At 34.7% G+C, this 15,999-nt stretch overlaps 2 protein-coding genes and 1 pseudogene across 2 annotated transcripts; 1 reads left to right on the top strand and 2 right to left on the bottom strand.

The window, feature by feature from the left end:
* Window positions 1–4,156: 4,156 nt before the first annotated feature.
* On the bottom strand, window positions 4,157–4,622 carry LOC107943369 (ethylene-responsive transcription factor ERF098-like; annotated as a pseudogene).
* A 3,675-nt stretch (window positions 4,623–8,297) lies between these two features.
* On the top strand, window positions 8,298–9,284 carry LOC107943370 (ethylene-response factor C3). Its single transcript, XM_016877116.1, has one exon. The coding sequence runs from the start codon at window positions 8,406–8,408 to the stop codon at window positions 9,081–9,083; it is 678 nt and encodes a 225-aa protein (XP_016732605.1). The 5' UTR covers window positions 8,298–8,405; the 3' UTR covers window positions 9,084–9,284.
* A 2,072-nt stretch (window positions 9,285–11,356) lies between these two features.
* On the bottom strand, window positions 11,357–11,775 carry LOC107943371 (ethylene-responsive transcription factor ERF098). The gene has a single exon (XM_016877117.2). It carries the CDS (start codon window positions 11,773–11,775, stop codon window positions 11,368–11,370), a length of 408 nt encoding a protein of 135 aa, XP_016732606.2. The 3' UTR covers window positions 11,357–11,367.
* Between the last annotated feature and the right edge of the window lie 4,224 nt (window positions 11,776–15,999).

Below are 15,999 nucleotides of genomic sequence, written 5' to 3' on the forward strand. Positions count from 1 at the left end.
TTATTACTGTGTTTCCACAGTTTCACCTTCAAGCTGAAAGGATGCTTGGAACAAAACTAAAAGTTCTACAAACAGATGGGGGATGGGAGTTTCGGTCTTTGAACAGTTATCTGAGTCAACATGGAATTCTCCAGCGGCTCACTTGTCCATATACGTCAGCTCAAAATGGACTTGTAGAAAGGAAACATTGACAGGTATTGAAACCGGTCTGTCTATGCTAGCTCATGCAAACATGCCCTTGATGTTCTGGAATGAGGCTTGTAGTGCAGTGTTTCTGATTAACAGATTACCCTCCCAACCCTTAGGTGATTTATCCCCATATGAAAAACTTTTTAAAACGAAACCAAATTATTCATTCCTTCGAACTTTTGGCTGCCTATGCTTTCCTAATATTCGCCCTTTCACCAAAACGAAACTACAGTTTAGATCTGTCCCTTGTGTTTTTCTTGGCTATTCTCCTTTGTACAAAGGTTACAAATGCCGTGATCCTACTGGTAGAATCTTCATTACCCGTCATGTCACATTTAATGAAGCTATTTTTCCTTACAACACTCCTAGTCCAAAAGTCAGCCCTTCACCTAATGCTACTTCAAAAATCCATCCAAAGCTTATTGTCATACATCCTAGTCAGGTAACTCATCATAGCAGCTCACCTACTGTCAGCTCTACTAATACCACTTCAACATCTGTCTCTCCAATTCCAATATCTACAATGCCTCCCTCACAGTCCATGTCTCCTCTCTTAGCTCAACCATCTCCATCGTCACTCACGTTACCTAGCACCTCGTCACCTATACAACTACAACCCTCCCAGTCTGCCCCGATAAATTCTCATTCCATGATCACAAGGAGTAAGGTTGGCATCTTCAAACCAAAAGCTTATCTGAGCACAACATCGTCTTCTTCTAGTGATGTTCCCCCTGACATTCATGCTGCAATGGTGCTTGAAGGCTAGCAAGAGGCAGTTCACAGTGAGTTACAAGCCTTGGTTCGTAATAATACCTGGACTCTCTGTTTTCTTCCTGAGAATCGACGAGCTATTGGGTGTAAGTGGCTCTTTAAGATTAAAAAGAAGGCTGATGGTTCTATCGACAGGTACAAAGCCAGGTTAGTTGCGAAAGGCTTCTCTCAGCATGCAGGTTTGATTTTCATGCCACTTTTAGCTCGGTTGTTCGAGCGTCTACCATTCGCACCATCCTTGCATTAGCTGTTATGAAGGGGTGAATTGTGCGTCAAGTTGACGTCAACAATGCTTTTCTTAATGGCGAGCTCACTGAGGAAATATATATAGAACAACCCCCTGGTTTTGAAGTTCGGGTGCCTCTAGTCAGCCACTTGTATGCAAGTTAAATAAAGCTCTCTATGGCTTATGACAAGCTCCTCGGGCGTGGTTTCAAACCCTCAAGCAGTACCTTGTTACTCAGCTTGATTTTCGTGCCTCCAAAGCTGATTCGTCCCTGTTCATTCGAGGTTCTACGGGAAACTTTCTAATCCTTATGGTGTATGTCGATAACATAGTGCTCACTGGTAGCAGTGGTCAAGAAATAGATGCTGTGGTTCATCATCTGCACAGCAAATTTGCTCTTAAAGATATGGGACCTCTGAGTTTTTTCTTGGGGATTGATGTTCAACGTACACCTCAAGGACTACTGCTCAGTTAAAAGAAGTACGTTACTGAGCTCCTTATTAAGACTGGCATGCTCGGTGCAGTCTCCACCCCAACACCCATGGTAGTTGCACCTAAGTTAGTCGCTTCAGATGGAAGCTCTCCATTTCCAGATGTGTATCTTTTTCGCAGTACAGTAAGAATGTTGCAATATGTCTGCATTACTCGACCAGATTTGTGATTCTGTGTAAACAAGCTGAGTCAGTACATGAGCTCTCCCAGTATCACTCATTGGCAAGCTGTCAAACGAGTCTTAAGGTACTTGGCTGGCACTATGGATCATGGTCTGTATATTGCAGCAGGTTCATTAGAGCTGGTGTGTTATTCTGATACTGACTGGGCCTCGTCCATTGAAGATCGTCGTTCTACGTCGGGGTATGTGATATACCTATGCTCAACTCCAGTCACCTGGTGCTCAAAGAAACAGTCTGTGGTGTCCAGGTCGTCTGCTGAAGCAGAATACCGTAGTCTTGCCAATTGCGTGTCTGAACTACTATGGATCCAACAATTGCTGGATGAAGTTGGGATACCTCTGATTAAGTTGCCGATTGTTTGGTGTGATAATTCATCTGTTGTTTTCGTTACTGAAAATCCTACACATCATGCTAGGATGAAGCATGTGGAAATAGATCATCATTTTGTTCGTGAAAAAGTTCTTGCTGGAATGCTGCAGATCAATTTTGTTCCATCCAATCAACAGATTGCGGATGTTCTTACTAAACCAATTCCTCCTAAGCTGTTTGCATCCTTTCGACATGCGCTTCGGGTGTTGACATTAAATGAAGTTGGTGATCAAAAATTAAAAAAAAATGCTAAGGGAATGTTAGAGTTATTATGGTCAAAGTTGTTACTAAAGTCAGTTAGCAGTTAAGTGGTTACTAAGTTGGTTAGCAGTTAAGAAGTTAGCTACTGCATCAGTTAGCTTTAGCTATCACGTTTGTATAAATACATGCAAGTCTGCATGCATCAAGTAACTAATGAAATATCTCTTCTTGAGTTCTTTATTTTGGTCTCGCTTATAATCTTACACAGCCTGCACGAGGGAAAGAAGAACAGTTTCTAGGAGAGAATCAGTTGTTACTCGATAATCATTTATGTAATAACTCAATGGGAAGTAAATATTTTATAAGGTTAAGATGATGATGTGCGTGGCTTTTGAGATTTATTTAAAAATATAAAAAGAGTAGTTAAAAAGTTCATTTATTTCTATTGTTAAAAATTAGTGTTAATGACAGAGTAATCAGACAGTTACACATGGTTACATTTTACGTTTGCAAGACCTTACTTAAAGAGTATTCTACTATCAACAAGTACAAATTGTGATTTATGTTCAATTCACTCACCATGTTACAACTTTATTCCTATTTTTTGATCTAGATCACTCTCCCTCCCCACCTAAAAGTTTACACGTAAACTCATCGACTCAATCCAGTTTACTTACAAACTTTCACTAATAAAATAGTTCTTAAACAAGTAATGTGCTCTCTCATTCGTGCCTATAACCTAAACAAGTCGTCTATATAAGAGTAAAAAGGCTTGTTGAAATACAATCAATTATAATCACTTAACTCCTTCAAAATAGTCATAAAAGGATCTTCAATAATTAACATATTGACAATGATTAAACTTGTTCATGTGTCGGGCTACTCGCCCACGCTTAAAAGCTCATTCGAAATTTGGGAGGATTTAGGAAAAATATTATGCCTAAAAAATATGTTTGGGCAAAAAAAATTAGCCCGTTTAGATATGGATAGGGTTTGGGTTGGCGCTTGAGCTCAAGCACCAAGGGCCAACCCAAGCCCGACCCTACCAAACTTGTTTCTCTAAGTTCGTAATTTATTATATTATGTTATTTTTATATATTATGCAATTTATAACATATAAAAATTAGTCTTTAGCAATATATACAATTATAATGTAAACATTAAAAAATGTTAAGATGCTTATATATAATCTTATTAATTGAAAAAAATAATTATTAAATAATTATTTATTATTTTTTTCAAAAAGATTAAAAAATAATACGGGCTATCTTAAAATGGGTTTGAGTTAGCAATTTATAAATATGGACAGACTTGGACAAAACTTTAGGTTCATATTTCAGGCCCGATTGGGGTTGGACAAGTATAAAATATGTTAATATCATATTTAAACCAAACCCGAAATCGACTAACTCGACCCATGAACACCTCTAGCAGTAATCTTCTAGTAATCAAACTCCTATAAAGATTAGATCCTCTATTTAGGAGAACTTTGATTACATTAAAAGTCTAATTTCAATCTTACTTGTCTTGATTCTTGTCCACAAAATCTTCTCAAATAAGTTGTTAATAATCTTTGATATTCAACAATTAATTGCCCAAACCGATTTGTTAAAGCAGGCAATCAAATAAGACAAGTTATAATGTTTTATCGATTTTTCCTTAAGTTGTGATTGACATCGAAATTGATAGTTCTAATTGTTATTGACAAAGACTGTTTTGATTTGCTTTATAGACCATGCATGTTTTGTTGCGTTTCAAGAAGGTCCTCTAACAACTTGTTATCCAAGTACTCAAATTCAATTACTTCACTTCCTCCTCCTCTTTGGGGATTTAATCTTCCAACTGAAGTACAAGATGAAGAGGCTGGAAAGCTTGGATTCTGACATTGGAACTCGTTTGGGAAGTTGAGAATAGCCGAGTGACCCCGGAAAGCAAAAGCAGCCCTGTCATAAGCCCTAGCAGCCTCTTCAACCGTCTTGAAAGTTCCGAGCCATAGCCGTGTCCTTATTCCTCGTCGGATCACGAACCTCGGCTGCGAACTTTCCCCATGGTCGCCTGCGGATTCCCCTGTATTGAACTCCCCCATTTTCCATCCCATTCTTCATTTTCCTCTTCCCTCTTTGGGATGCTTCCATTTTGTTTCAATTTCAAGTCTATGAATCAAGAAGAACATTAGAAAGTGCAGATGGATAGGGTTATATTTATATATGACATGGATTGCGGTCATTGTATTTGTCCCCCCAAATGCATGTGCCCTTAGAATAAAAATTCGATTTAGTCCACGTTAATTATAAAATCAGCTAACCAAGACCACGTATGAGAACTGTGTATGAATGAAGTAGTAAAATAATTAGTTTATTTATTTTTACAATAGTAAAAATGTGATTTCATTATTTTAATAACCTATGTCTTTATAATTTTTAAAGGATTAAATCAAAATTTTATCATTTTGGGAGGCAAAGTGCAACTTTACTATTCCTAATTTAAAATTGTATAAATTATAAAGGAGCTTAAATGAATAAATTTTCATTTTAAAGAGACCAGGGCCCCTACCAATTCCCACTGACTTTGCCATTGGTGGGAATCTACAAATTGTGTGAGGGTGCATGCATGAGAGCCATGAGTTTCATAAACTATCGATAAAATACCATTTTTTGTTTGCGTATTACATACATAAATAAGTATATTTATATAATATAAAATTAAGTTGATTTATTTATTTCTTTAAATGTATACATAGGGGTGAAGCCAAAAAAAAATTTAGGGAGCCAAAATTAAATCGTAATTTTTACGATAGTAAAATGCAATTTCACCATTTGAATATCCTATATTTCTTAAAATTTAAAGGATTAAATTAATTTTTTATTAATTTTAGGGGGTCAAAGTGCAATTTTTTTATTAATTTAAAATTTTAAAAATTTTAAAGGGCTTAAATAAAAAAATTTCTATTTTAAGGAGGGTTGGGCTCCTGCCAGACTCCCTAGATACGCCCGTATGTATACAATTGAATCAAAATCAAAATTTTATATATACATTTGAATCAAAATCAAAATTTAATATATATAATTGAATAAAAATAAAGATCAAAATTTATGCATATGTTCAAACTTCAATCATGGACCAAGCCAAGCCTTTTGAACAATAATTGGGGCTAAAATAATCCGATGTTCATACACTTTGAATCAAACTTCAATAAAGAAAGGTCCAATGTGAGCTCAACGCCCAAAGAGAAACAATTATATATTATTTCACAAACCGACCAAATTTGAATAAGATTGTCTCCTATATATATATATAACCATATTACCTGATCAGACGAAATCAGAAAATATTTTTTAGGAGTTGAAATTAAATTATAATTATTATAATATAAATATAATTTTAATATTTTAATAATTTTATAATTTTCAAAAGATTAAATTGAATTTTATCATTTTTAAGGAGGTAAAAATGTAATTTTATATTTATTAATTTAAAATTTTAAAAATTTTAAAGAGGAGCCAGGACCGTTGTCACCCCCTAGTTATGCCCCTATTACCTGCTCGAACATAGTAGTTGTCAAGTCCCATTTTGCTATTAATATAAAAATATAGATTGCAATTTAGAAATGTTTAAAAAGTTAGATCCACAGATTGAATCTGTTAAAATTATAATTTAAAGATTCATTCAGTCAATTTCGAAGGGTTGAATTGAAAAAGAAAAAAATCATAAAAACCCATTTTGATACTTTTTTTTTTAATAAAAAGATTGAATAACATATGTGATAAAATTTTAACTTTAAGCAAAGCTGCAGTTATACTTAATTTTTATAGGGTTTTGTTTTTTTATGGGTTTATAATTTTGATTTATGATGATGTATTTGAAGACTAAATTGACAGAATTTGTAAATAGAAAGAGTTAAATTTATTAAATAATTTAGAATTAGAACCAAGTTGATAAAATACGTAAGTGTTAAGGACTAAATATAATATTGTACCAAATAACGTAAGATGATCAAATTGATAGAATTTTGAGACCATGACGGCGGTGCGTGGACGGTAAAATGATGGAATATGCCAAAAGTTTTTATTATTTGAGATAACGACATGAAACAACTCAGGTAATGTGACATCTCTTCCGATTTAGTATTTAAATGTTAATTCAATTTATCAGGATGATAACTATATATCCTTAACTTCGTTAAAATTTTAAATGACATGACATGATAATCTATCGTAAATTGACATGTGTCACAATTTTTTGCTTCTAAGCCCTTAAAATCAATGTCACGGTTGCATCCCTTGATTGGTCAACATGCCACATTGATAAAAATTTTAACAATGTTAAGAATCAATTATCACATTAATAAATAAAATTAAAGTTTAGGTATTAAATTGAACATTTTAAAAATAGAAGTATTGTATTAGAACAAATCTCAAAATACATGGATCATCACAGATTTATACCTTTTAAGTGGATTATGAGAGGTAGTGTAATCAGGTCCTGATTGAGGACTTAATGAATAAAAGGAAAAACTTTGGATGATTAAAAAAGAAATATTATGTTGTAACCTAGGAAGTGTATGCTGAACTTGAATATCAAGTCGTTTGCTTGGCTCAGATAAAAAATGTTAAACTCGAGTTTGGCTCGACTAGTCCGTATTAAAATTATTTTATATAAAAATAAATTTAAAAAATATAATACATCAAATACACTAAAAATATTAAAATAAATATTTCCTACTATTTTGAAAATACATTAAAAAAAGTCTTTATACTTAAATAACATGTTGCAACTTAGAAAACAAATATTTCTAAAATAGTAGTAATATAATAATAAAATGGTAGCAAAACAACAAGTAAACAACAATAGGAAAAAATTTTAAGCAAATTTGAGCTAGGTTAAGCTCGGAATCTTACCCGAGATTCAGCCAGTTTAAAAAATGAGCCTCATTTTTTTTTTTCAAATCCAATTTTTAAAATTACATTCTTATTCAAACTATCACATTTTCCGGACCAACTTTCAAATTTAGACTGGTAACCCGACCATGACAAGAGAAATTAATTACACATATCATACTAACAAGTGGCTTCCACACTCCGCCGCCGTACGTCATCTTATTCTTCTATGTTCCTTTTACTTCGTTATTATAAAACTATGAATTTGTTGCATTAACGATATACATTCACATATTATTTTACTAATTTAAATCTTATCACTTCGTTAATCAACATTTTAAAATTCTATAAAAATAAATTTTTTTTAAATCCAATCTTTAAATACCCTTTTGTATGAGTTGGTTGAATCGATTAAATAATTTGGTAAGTTCGATAAAAAATAAATTAATCTCTTTATTATAAAATTAAACGATTTGATATTAAAGAGAATGTTAAAAATTTGTCCGATTATATTTTTCGATTAACACGAAAGATTTAATTGTAAAACTGTTTTAATTTATCAAATATAAAAAAAATTAAAGGCCTTATGGACTAGGATAAGTAAAATATTTTTTGGTAAGACAATAATTGTTCTAATTCGTTTTATAATATGAACTTAGTCTTATTTGGATTGAGGACGGCGGTTAGTGTAAAAACAACGATAGCTGTAACATTAAATACTGTAGCGTAAGATAAAAAGTAATATAAACGCACCTTACCGTCCGTCCAAACTCACCTTGAAAATAATATTAAGATAAAATCCTTTTTAATAATATTTTCCCTAAATTCAAAATTATATACTTACTAATATAATACAATAATATGTAAAATTATACAGGCTTCTAAATAATTAAATTTGTTGGTTATTAGTCGACTGGCCGTATACAAACTGTCGATATATAGTAGTTTCCTAATTTGTCTATGATCACATCTGAAGAATTGTGGTATAAATAGAGGGTGTCCGTACTTCAAATTTTGTGCAAGACAAAACCTAATTTGCGAGTCTTCAATGCGAGAGTACTAAAAGAAAAGCTGGGCAAAAAAAAAAGTCACCCAGATATGGAGGATTCTTGGTTGCTTCAATACTCAAAGAATGCAGATTCATCATGGTTTGGATCGGAGGAGGCGTTTTCCAGTAGCTGTGAGTGGGATGAGCTTCTTCTCAACTTCAATATCTCCCAAGAAACGGCTTGGATGGACTTATTGGGTGATGATGAAGAAGAAGAAGAAGAAGAAGAAGAAAGGGGTAAAGTATCGTCAGAGTGTAGCAACAACTCCATCGATGGTGTAAAGGAGGAAGAGATTTGCGCAGAAGAACCCAAGGAAGTGAAGAGTTACAGAGGGGTGAGGAAACGGCCATGGGGCAAATTTGCTGCTGAGATTAGGGATTCAACCAGACGCGGTGCCAGGGTTTGGCTTGGTACATTCGACAGCGCAGAAGCAGCTGCTTTAGCTTACGACCAAGCCGCATTTTCAATGAGAGGGCCATTGGCTACTCTCAATTTCCCCATTGAAGCTGTCAAGGCATCGCTTAAGGAACTCAAGGGTCGATGTGATGAAAACAAGGGTTGGTCCCCTGTGGTGGATCTCAAGAACCGGTATTCATTGAGGAAAAGATCCAAGAACAAGAAAATCAAGCCAAACGACGCCGCATTAAGGCAACAGCAAAACTTGTTGGTCTTTGAAGATTTGGGAGCTGATTACTTAGAACAACTGTTAATAAGTTCATGTGATTGAAAGTACAGCTCCTTTGTTGTTTTGGGTACTTTAATTCCATTTCATATCTTCTTTTCTCTTGTCAATTTCATTGCTTTGGTGGGGGTGATTGATTTAAGCACATTCTTCAATCTTCTTCCTTATTTCATCATCTCATCTCATGTAAAGTTGAAACAACTCGCACATCATGGAAATATACAATAATTTCACCTTCTATGTTCACATCCCGATCTTCTTTTTCTTTTTCTTTTTTTAAATGCTTCCTTCACTTATTGCACAATAATGTATTTCTATAATCTTATACACAGCTTATTGACAGCTTAACAAATTAATAGTTTAATCTGATTATATAATAGCATTGAACAGGTAAAACTTCAAATCTAACCTATATTATATATGATAAAGAGTTATCAAATTTGTATTTATGTAATATTAATTAATTTTGCACGTATTTTTCTTATAATTTTATATGTCTGTGACTGACATCTTAACGAATTAATAGTTGAATCGATTTATATAATAACAGTTGTGAAATAAACCTTTGAATCTAGCCTGTATTATATTATATTGATAAAAAGATATAATCTTTTATAATTTTTTGAGTTGTTATCTTTTTTTAACTTGAATAAAATAATTAAATATTTTTTAATTTACTCAAAAATAGATAATATAACTTCAATAAAAAAAATGAGGGATTAAACCAAGGGCTTCCCGTTCTACGCCCGAGTTTATAGCAAGTTGAAGGATTTGTGGACTAGGTTTACAAACGGCTCCTGAAGAATTCTAATCCATTGTGAAGATAATACTGCTACAACAAGATCATTTATAATATGCTCCCGACCGATGCTTGGCATCTTGGAGGCTCAAGTATGCTTTTGATTAAGACCCTTCATTTGAGTTATAGAATCAACTGCTTTAGTATGAACTACTAGTCACAACAATTGCCTTGAAGATCGACATACGCTGAAGGAAGTTTAAAGGCTGTGCAATAGAGGTTTGCAAGTCAGGTTCAAGCACATTTTTATAGAGGCCAACAAGGTTGCGGATAATCCGCCAAAGTTGCTAATGCCAATGTCTTTCATCTTTAGTTATTCGGTCAACCCCTTTGGATATATGCAGATTGTTACTAGATGATGTTAATAGTGTTGCACAAACTGCATTTAAAGATGAAAGGGGAAGCAGGAGATGTGCCTGAGCATGGAGTTGGATAAGATAACAATATAAATGCAATTTACAAGCCACCGGACCCCAATAGTTTTTATCATTCGTTTTCCTCTTCTTTGTTTTATGTAATGTCAATAGGGTACTACTACCTACTACTAACACCCTTAAAAAGTTACCTTAAAACCCCCTTTAAAATAGGGATGGTAAAACTCAAACTACCCAGTGAATTCCGAATCAATCTGCTTCAATTGGATTGGATTTTGTTGTTTTGAAAAGTAGATGCAGAGTGAATTTTTTTGTTTTGGATAGTTGGTATGAAACGATTACAGTAATTGTTTGCCTCGTCTTGACCCACTCCACTTATAAAATTATATTTAAATATTTATTCTACTTAAAAAATTAAAAAATTTAAACATAAGTAGCAAAAATTAAAATTGAAAGTAGCACGGGGTAAGGTGAGGATGGATGCGTCTAACATCCATTAAGGTAGTAGTGATTTTTAATATTATATATTCATAATGGAAAGGAGTAATGAATTTAGCAATATCCACCCGCCATTGCCATCCTTACATAAAATAATCAAAATATATAAAAACTATTTTTAATAAATATAAATGCTAAATAAATACATAAATTAATCAATAATTTTTTAAATTGCAAGTACTTGAATTTAAACGAGCTGATCGAACTTAGATTAAGGGCTTGTTAAGTAGTGCTTAAAAAAAGACTTTTGGAAGAAAATTTGTGCTAAGTAAATTGAGTTTGGCTGAAATTTTTGGCTTGTTAAAAACACTTTTTAAAAACATTGCTAAACTAGACCTAACACTTAGCGTAAAGTCTCATAAATCTAAAAATTTAATAATTTCTAATTTAATATGAACATTGGACATACTATAAGAATTTTCAAAGCAAAAATCCAATTTAATCCCCAAAACTTGAAGAAAAGATTCAACACCCAACTTTCAATTTTAAGTTCAAAATTACAAAAATATGAGATTCATGTAAAATACATTTTAAATACAAATGCAGTCTGAGTTAAAGATTTTAAAAGAAAGAAAATATTGCGACAACTATTATTCTTTCCAAGGTTAATTAATGGAATGGAATGTAATAAACTTGTAACTCAAAGTTTTGATTTGCTTTATAGACCATGCATGTTTTGTTGCGTTTCAAGAAGGTCCTCTAACAACTTGTTATCCAAGTACTCAAATTCAATAACTTCACTTCCTCCTCCTCTTTGGGGATTTACTCTTCCAACTGAATTACAAGATGAAGAGGCTGGAAAGCTTGGATTCTGACATTGGAACTCGTTTGGGAAGTTGAGAATAGCCGACTGACCCCGGAAAGCAAAAGCAGCCCTGTCATAAGCCCTAGCAGCCTCCTCAACCGTCTCGAAAGTTCCGAGCCATAGCCGTGTCCCATTCCTCGTCGGATCACGAATCTCGGCTGCAAACTTTCCCCATGGTCGCCTGCGGATTCCCCTGTATCGAACTCCCCCAGTTTCCATCTCATTCTTCATTTTCCTCTTCCCTCTTTGGGATGCTTCCATTTTGTTTCAATTTCTCAAGTCTGTGAATCAAGAAGAACATGGATAGGGTTATATATATATGACATGGATTGTGGTCATTGTATTTGGCCCCCCAAATGCATGTGCCATGTGAATAAAGCTATGGGGTGGGTCATACTTCGCGCTTGGAATTTGTATGTTTTTTTTTTTTTTTTTGGTTATGAAACTTCCTCACACATCCTTGAAATCTCGGATGAGGAACAAAAGTTTCGATTTAGTCCACTTTAATTATAAAAATCAGCTCACCAATACGATATCTGAAAACTGGTGTATGAATAGAGTAGTAAAATAACTAGTTTTATGTTTTTCGGAACTAAATTTTGTGAGGGTGCATGCATGAGAGCTTTTTCTGACGAGGGTTTTTTTTTTCCTTCGGCGGGCGGCGGCTCTACGTTGACGGTGAGCGGATTGGTTTCTCCTTTTGGACCTGCAAGTAGAACAAATTCATGTTAATTTTTTAATTTCACAGTATATTGTGATCACCCCTTATGTCATGTTTCAGAACATTAAAAAATAATCAATTCAATTCAAATCCAATTATATCATTCAAATAAGTTAAACCATTACACTTTGGAATTTAAATTTCCTAAATTGGCGTTATCAAATTTAATTGGCAAAATCAATGCCTATGTTGCACATGTAATTAAGATTTGATGTGTTTCAAAAAAAAAAATAAGATTTGATGATATGTGAACACAACCCATACATGTCATATATTAATTTAGATGCCCAAAGCTGAAATTGAATCGCTCTGATCTGAAGCAATTTGACACTGCTACGTATGATCGAATCTTCTAGCCTCCTCTGTCACCGTATCAATGGACCTCGATTGATTTGTAGAGTGGAGTGTCCCTCCTCCTCCACCAGACCCTAAATCACCGTTGGGCCATCCTCCACTCACCAGATATCACGTTTCCGGTGAAACCCCTCTTTGGCCAACAAGTGAGCAACCCGATTGCCCCCTCTCTTGATATGCTAAAGTTTACATCTCTCAAAACCATGCACAATCTGTTTCACTTCCCATATGTGGTTACTAATTTCTGATCAATCAATGTATGTCACTCGAAGCTTCATTATAACCACCAAGGAATCCCCCTCAACCTCCATTGCCCAAAATCCCAACTCTTGTGCGAATTTGAGAGCCTGAGTACTAGCTAACATCTCCACGCCAATGCATTCGATACATATCTATTCCATAGGCAAGCTGCTCCCATTATCAAACCAGTGCTATTTCTAATGATAATCCCCGTACTCGTTGCCTCCAACTCATTGAAGAAACTTACATCAAAAGTTACTCGGACAAAAGGCTTAGAGTGATGTGAGCACGCCCGGGGCATCCTCGAGTGCAAACCAAGATCTAAACGAGCTGCCTAAAGGACCTATAACTCAAGCTTATGCTAAACATTTCCTAGAAGCTATTTTAGCTTCTAATGCAAAACCTTGGTTCGAAACAAGGGCCAAAGCTCACAAAATCAGCTTGAAGCAACTATCCAAAGGACCCGTGCATTGTTGGCAAGCTGATCCTAGCTCATTTCTAGCTCCTCGAGCACCGTCCAGCTCAACTCAGCTCATTTGATCTTGTTTCAGCTCGTTTGAGCTCAACTGAGCTTACTTTCAGCTCCTTCTTTCTTTCTTTCAATAAACTAAGTCTAAATTTAGTTTATAATTAAGTTTGCTACAGCTCATGCCGAAACCCCTAGCTCAATTTCAACTCATTAAGTGTTTTGACTATTTTTGAGCTAGCTGAATTTATTATAAGTTGACTTATAATTATTGTGTTCAAATTTAGTTAGTGATATTAAGTTATTTAGTTATTATTTTAAATTATAATTATATGAATAGTTGTGTGTTATTTAATTATGTTATTTACTTTTGTAGGTTAGCCGAATTTGGAAGATACATTCATGGCATTTAATGCAAGGTCCATGGGAAAGTTAATTGAACGGGAGGATACATGCATGGACCGGTTCAATGTTTGGAGGACATACATTCATGTACATGGAAGGTTAATGCATATTGAAAGGTGCATCTCCCTTGGACGGCACACATGCATGAATGGGGGGTAATCAATGCAAGTGCATGTATGGCTAGGTTCAAAGCCCCTTCCAAGTTCCATGTACAATCGATGCATGTGGGAGGACCCTTGGAGTTTCCTAAGCACCTATTCGGCCAAGAGACACCCTTTGGGAGTTTCATGCATCCCATGGCCGAACCTAGACAATCCCATTGGCTTCCAAAGTTTGCTCATACATGAAGCTGCCCATTCATCTCCCATTCGGCCGAACATGGACAAGGACACCATTGGTCATTTTTCTAGAAGGTTCATGTCTTAATTTAGGTTCATTACTTAATCATTAAGTTCATGAATGGACTATTCGGTTAGCATAAGAAACTAGTATAAATAGTTTGTTGATTTCATTTGTAAAGGACTTTTGACTTTTGATCATTTGAATGAACTTTGTTCAAAGAGTGAGTTTTCTCCTCTCTAAATTCGTACGAGTTTCGATCTGACTTATCTAGCGTGCTAGTGGCGTCTATCGTTCTCTTTTGAACTTATCACCTTGCTTTGGTGTGGCGTTCAACCTTCTACAATTCCGCAATCCCACCTTGAACCGAATAGAAATCGGGGTGACACTTTTAGTGTTGAATCATTTCTGGTGTTTAAGCTCATTTATCCATTCCACCGACTATCCTAGATTTTACCCAACTATAATATCTTTTTACAAAACCGAGCCTTCATTTATCAACTTCCATTTTTCTTATTTTTATACTTAAATCGAGCCTACTACCCTTATAAATTTACCATCACTTTAGCCAACCTTTAAAACCATCTGAAAGCTTCCGCATCTTTAGCCTTATTTCATCCTATTTCCGATAACTCAACTATTCCTCGTCGACGATCGGGCAATCAAGTGAATCGAGTCAATCAATCGAGCCGGATCACATCATTTGGTATCAGAGCTACTAAAACGAGAAGTGCCGACATTCGTATCAAGCTCGGAGTAGGTTCGTAATGTAAAAAAAAGTCAAAAAAAAATAAAAAAAATTTGAGTTGGAATTTAATTTTTTTTCTCTTCCTTGTATTTTGTTTACTATTGTATTGGATTTTTAAAAAAAAGAATAAATTCAAAAAAAAAATTTCAAAAAAATCGAAAAAAAAAGAAAAAAAAAGAAGTGACAAAAAAATCGAGTTAAAAAAAAAGAAGAAAAAAAAAGTGAAAAGGCTTGCGAGTTTTTATCATTATCACTTATTACTCCGATCATCAAGTTTCCCTTCCTACCATTATTTACCCATCCCAACGCCACACTTTAAACCAATTTTCTTCTTTATTCAGCCTACCCTACACCCGACATTTTCCCTTGTAACCCATTTTCAAACCGACCCTCAAGCAGCAAATTAAGTCTATCGAGACGAATTACGAATTTGTGAGACGAGGTCGAGTGGTAAAAGGCAAGAGAGCGCGAGTTCATTCGAAAAAAAGCCTAAAAGAGAGTTCAAACACGAGAGTGAGTGAATTTTTCTTTTTGAGCGAACTTGAGAGATTTGTGGTGAGAATTATTTTTTTTCTTTCTAATTTAACTTTTGTTTTCTAATATTTTGTTGAAGCATGTCTGAAGAATTTTCTGAATTTGAATTCCAAATGTGGAGACAAGAAATGCAAAGGATAATGCGATCTGAATTTCGACAATTCGACAAAGATAAAGAAGATTTGACATCTACTATCGTTGACATCAAGATTAGTGCAATCCTTCAAAGATTGGAAAATGAACCACAATGTGAAGATATGTTTCACACGCGTTGCCGTGTCCACGATAAAGTTTGTTGCCTCATTATTGATGGTGGAAGTAGGTCAAACATGGCTAGTATTCGAACGGTAAAAAAACTTGGCTTGGCCACTACCAAGCATCCACGACCCTATCAACTGCAAGGACTTGGTGTTGAAGGCAAATTTGAAGTTACTCAACAAGTGCGTGTTGCATTTTCCATTGGAAGATACCAAGACGAAGTCCTTTTTGATGTTGTGCCTATTCAAGTCTGCCATTTGTTGCTAGGAGAACCATGGCAATCGGATCGCAAGGTCATTCACGATGAACGTACCAATAGGTATTCCTTCAAGCATCAAGGAAGGAAAATCACTTTAGAGCCGCTCACACCGGAACAAGTGCAAGAAGACCAATTCAAAATGAAGCAATCCATTGAGTGAG

This window comes from Gossypium hirsutum, chromosome D07 (assembly GCF_007990345.1).
Source record: "Gossypium hirsutum isolate 1008001.06 chromosome D07, Gossypium_hirsutum_v2.1, whole genome shotgun sequence".
Classification (NCBI taxonomy): Eukaryota; Viridiplantae; Streptophyta; class Magnoliopsida; order Malvales; family Malvaceae; genus Gossypium; species Gossypium hirsutum.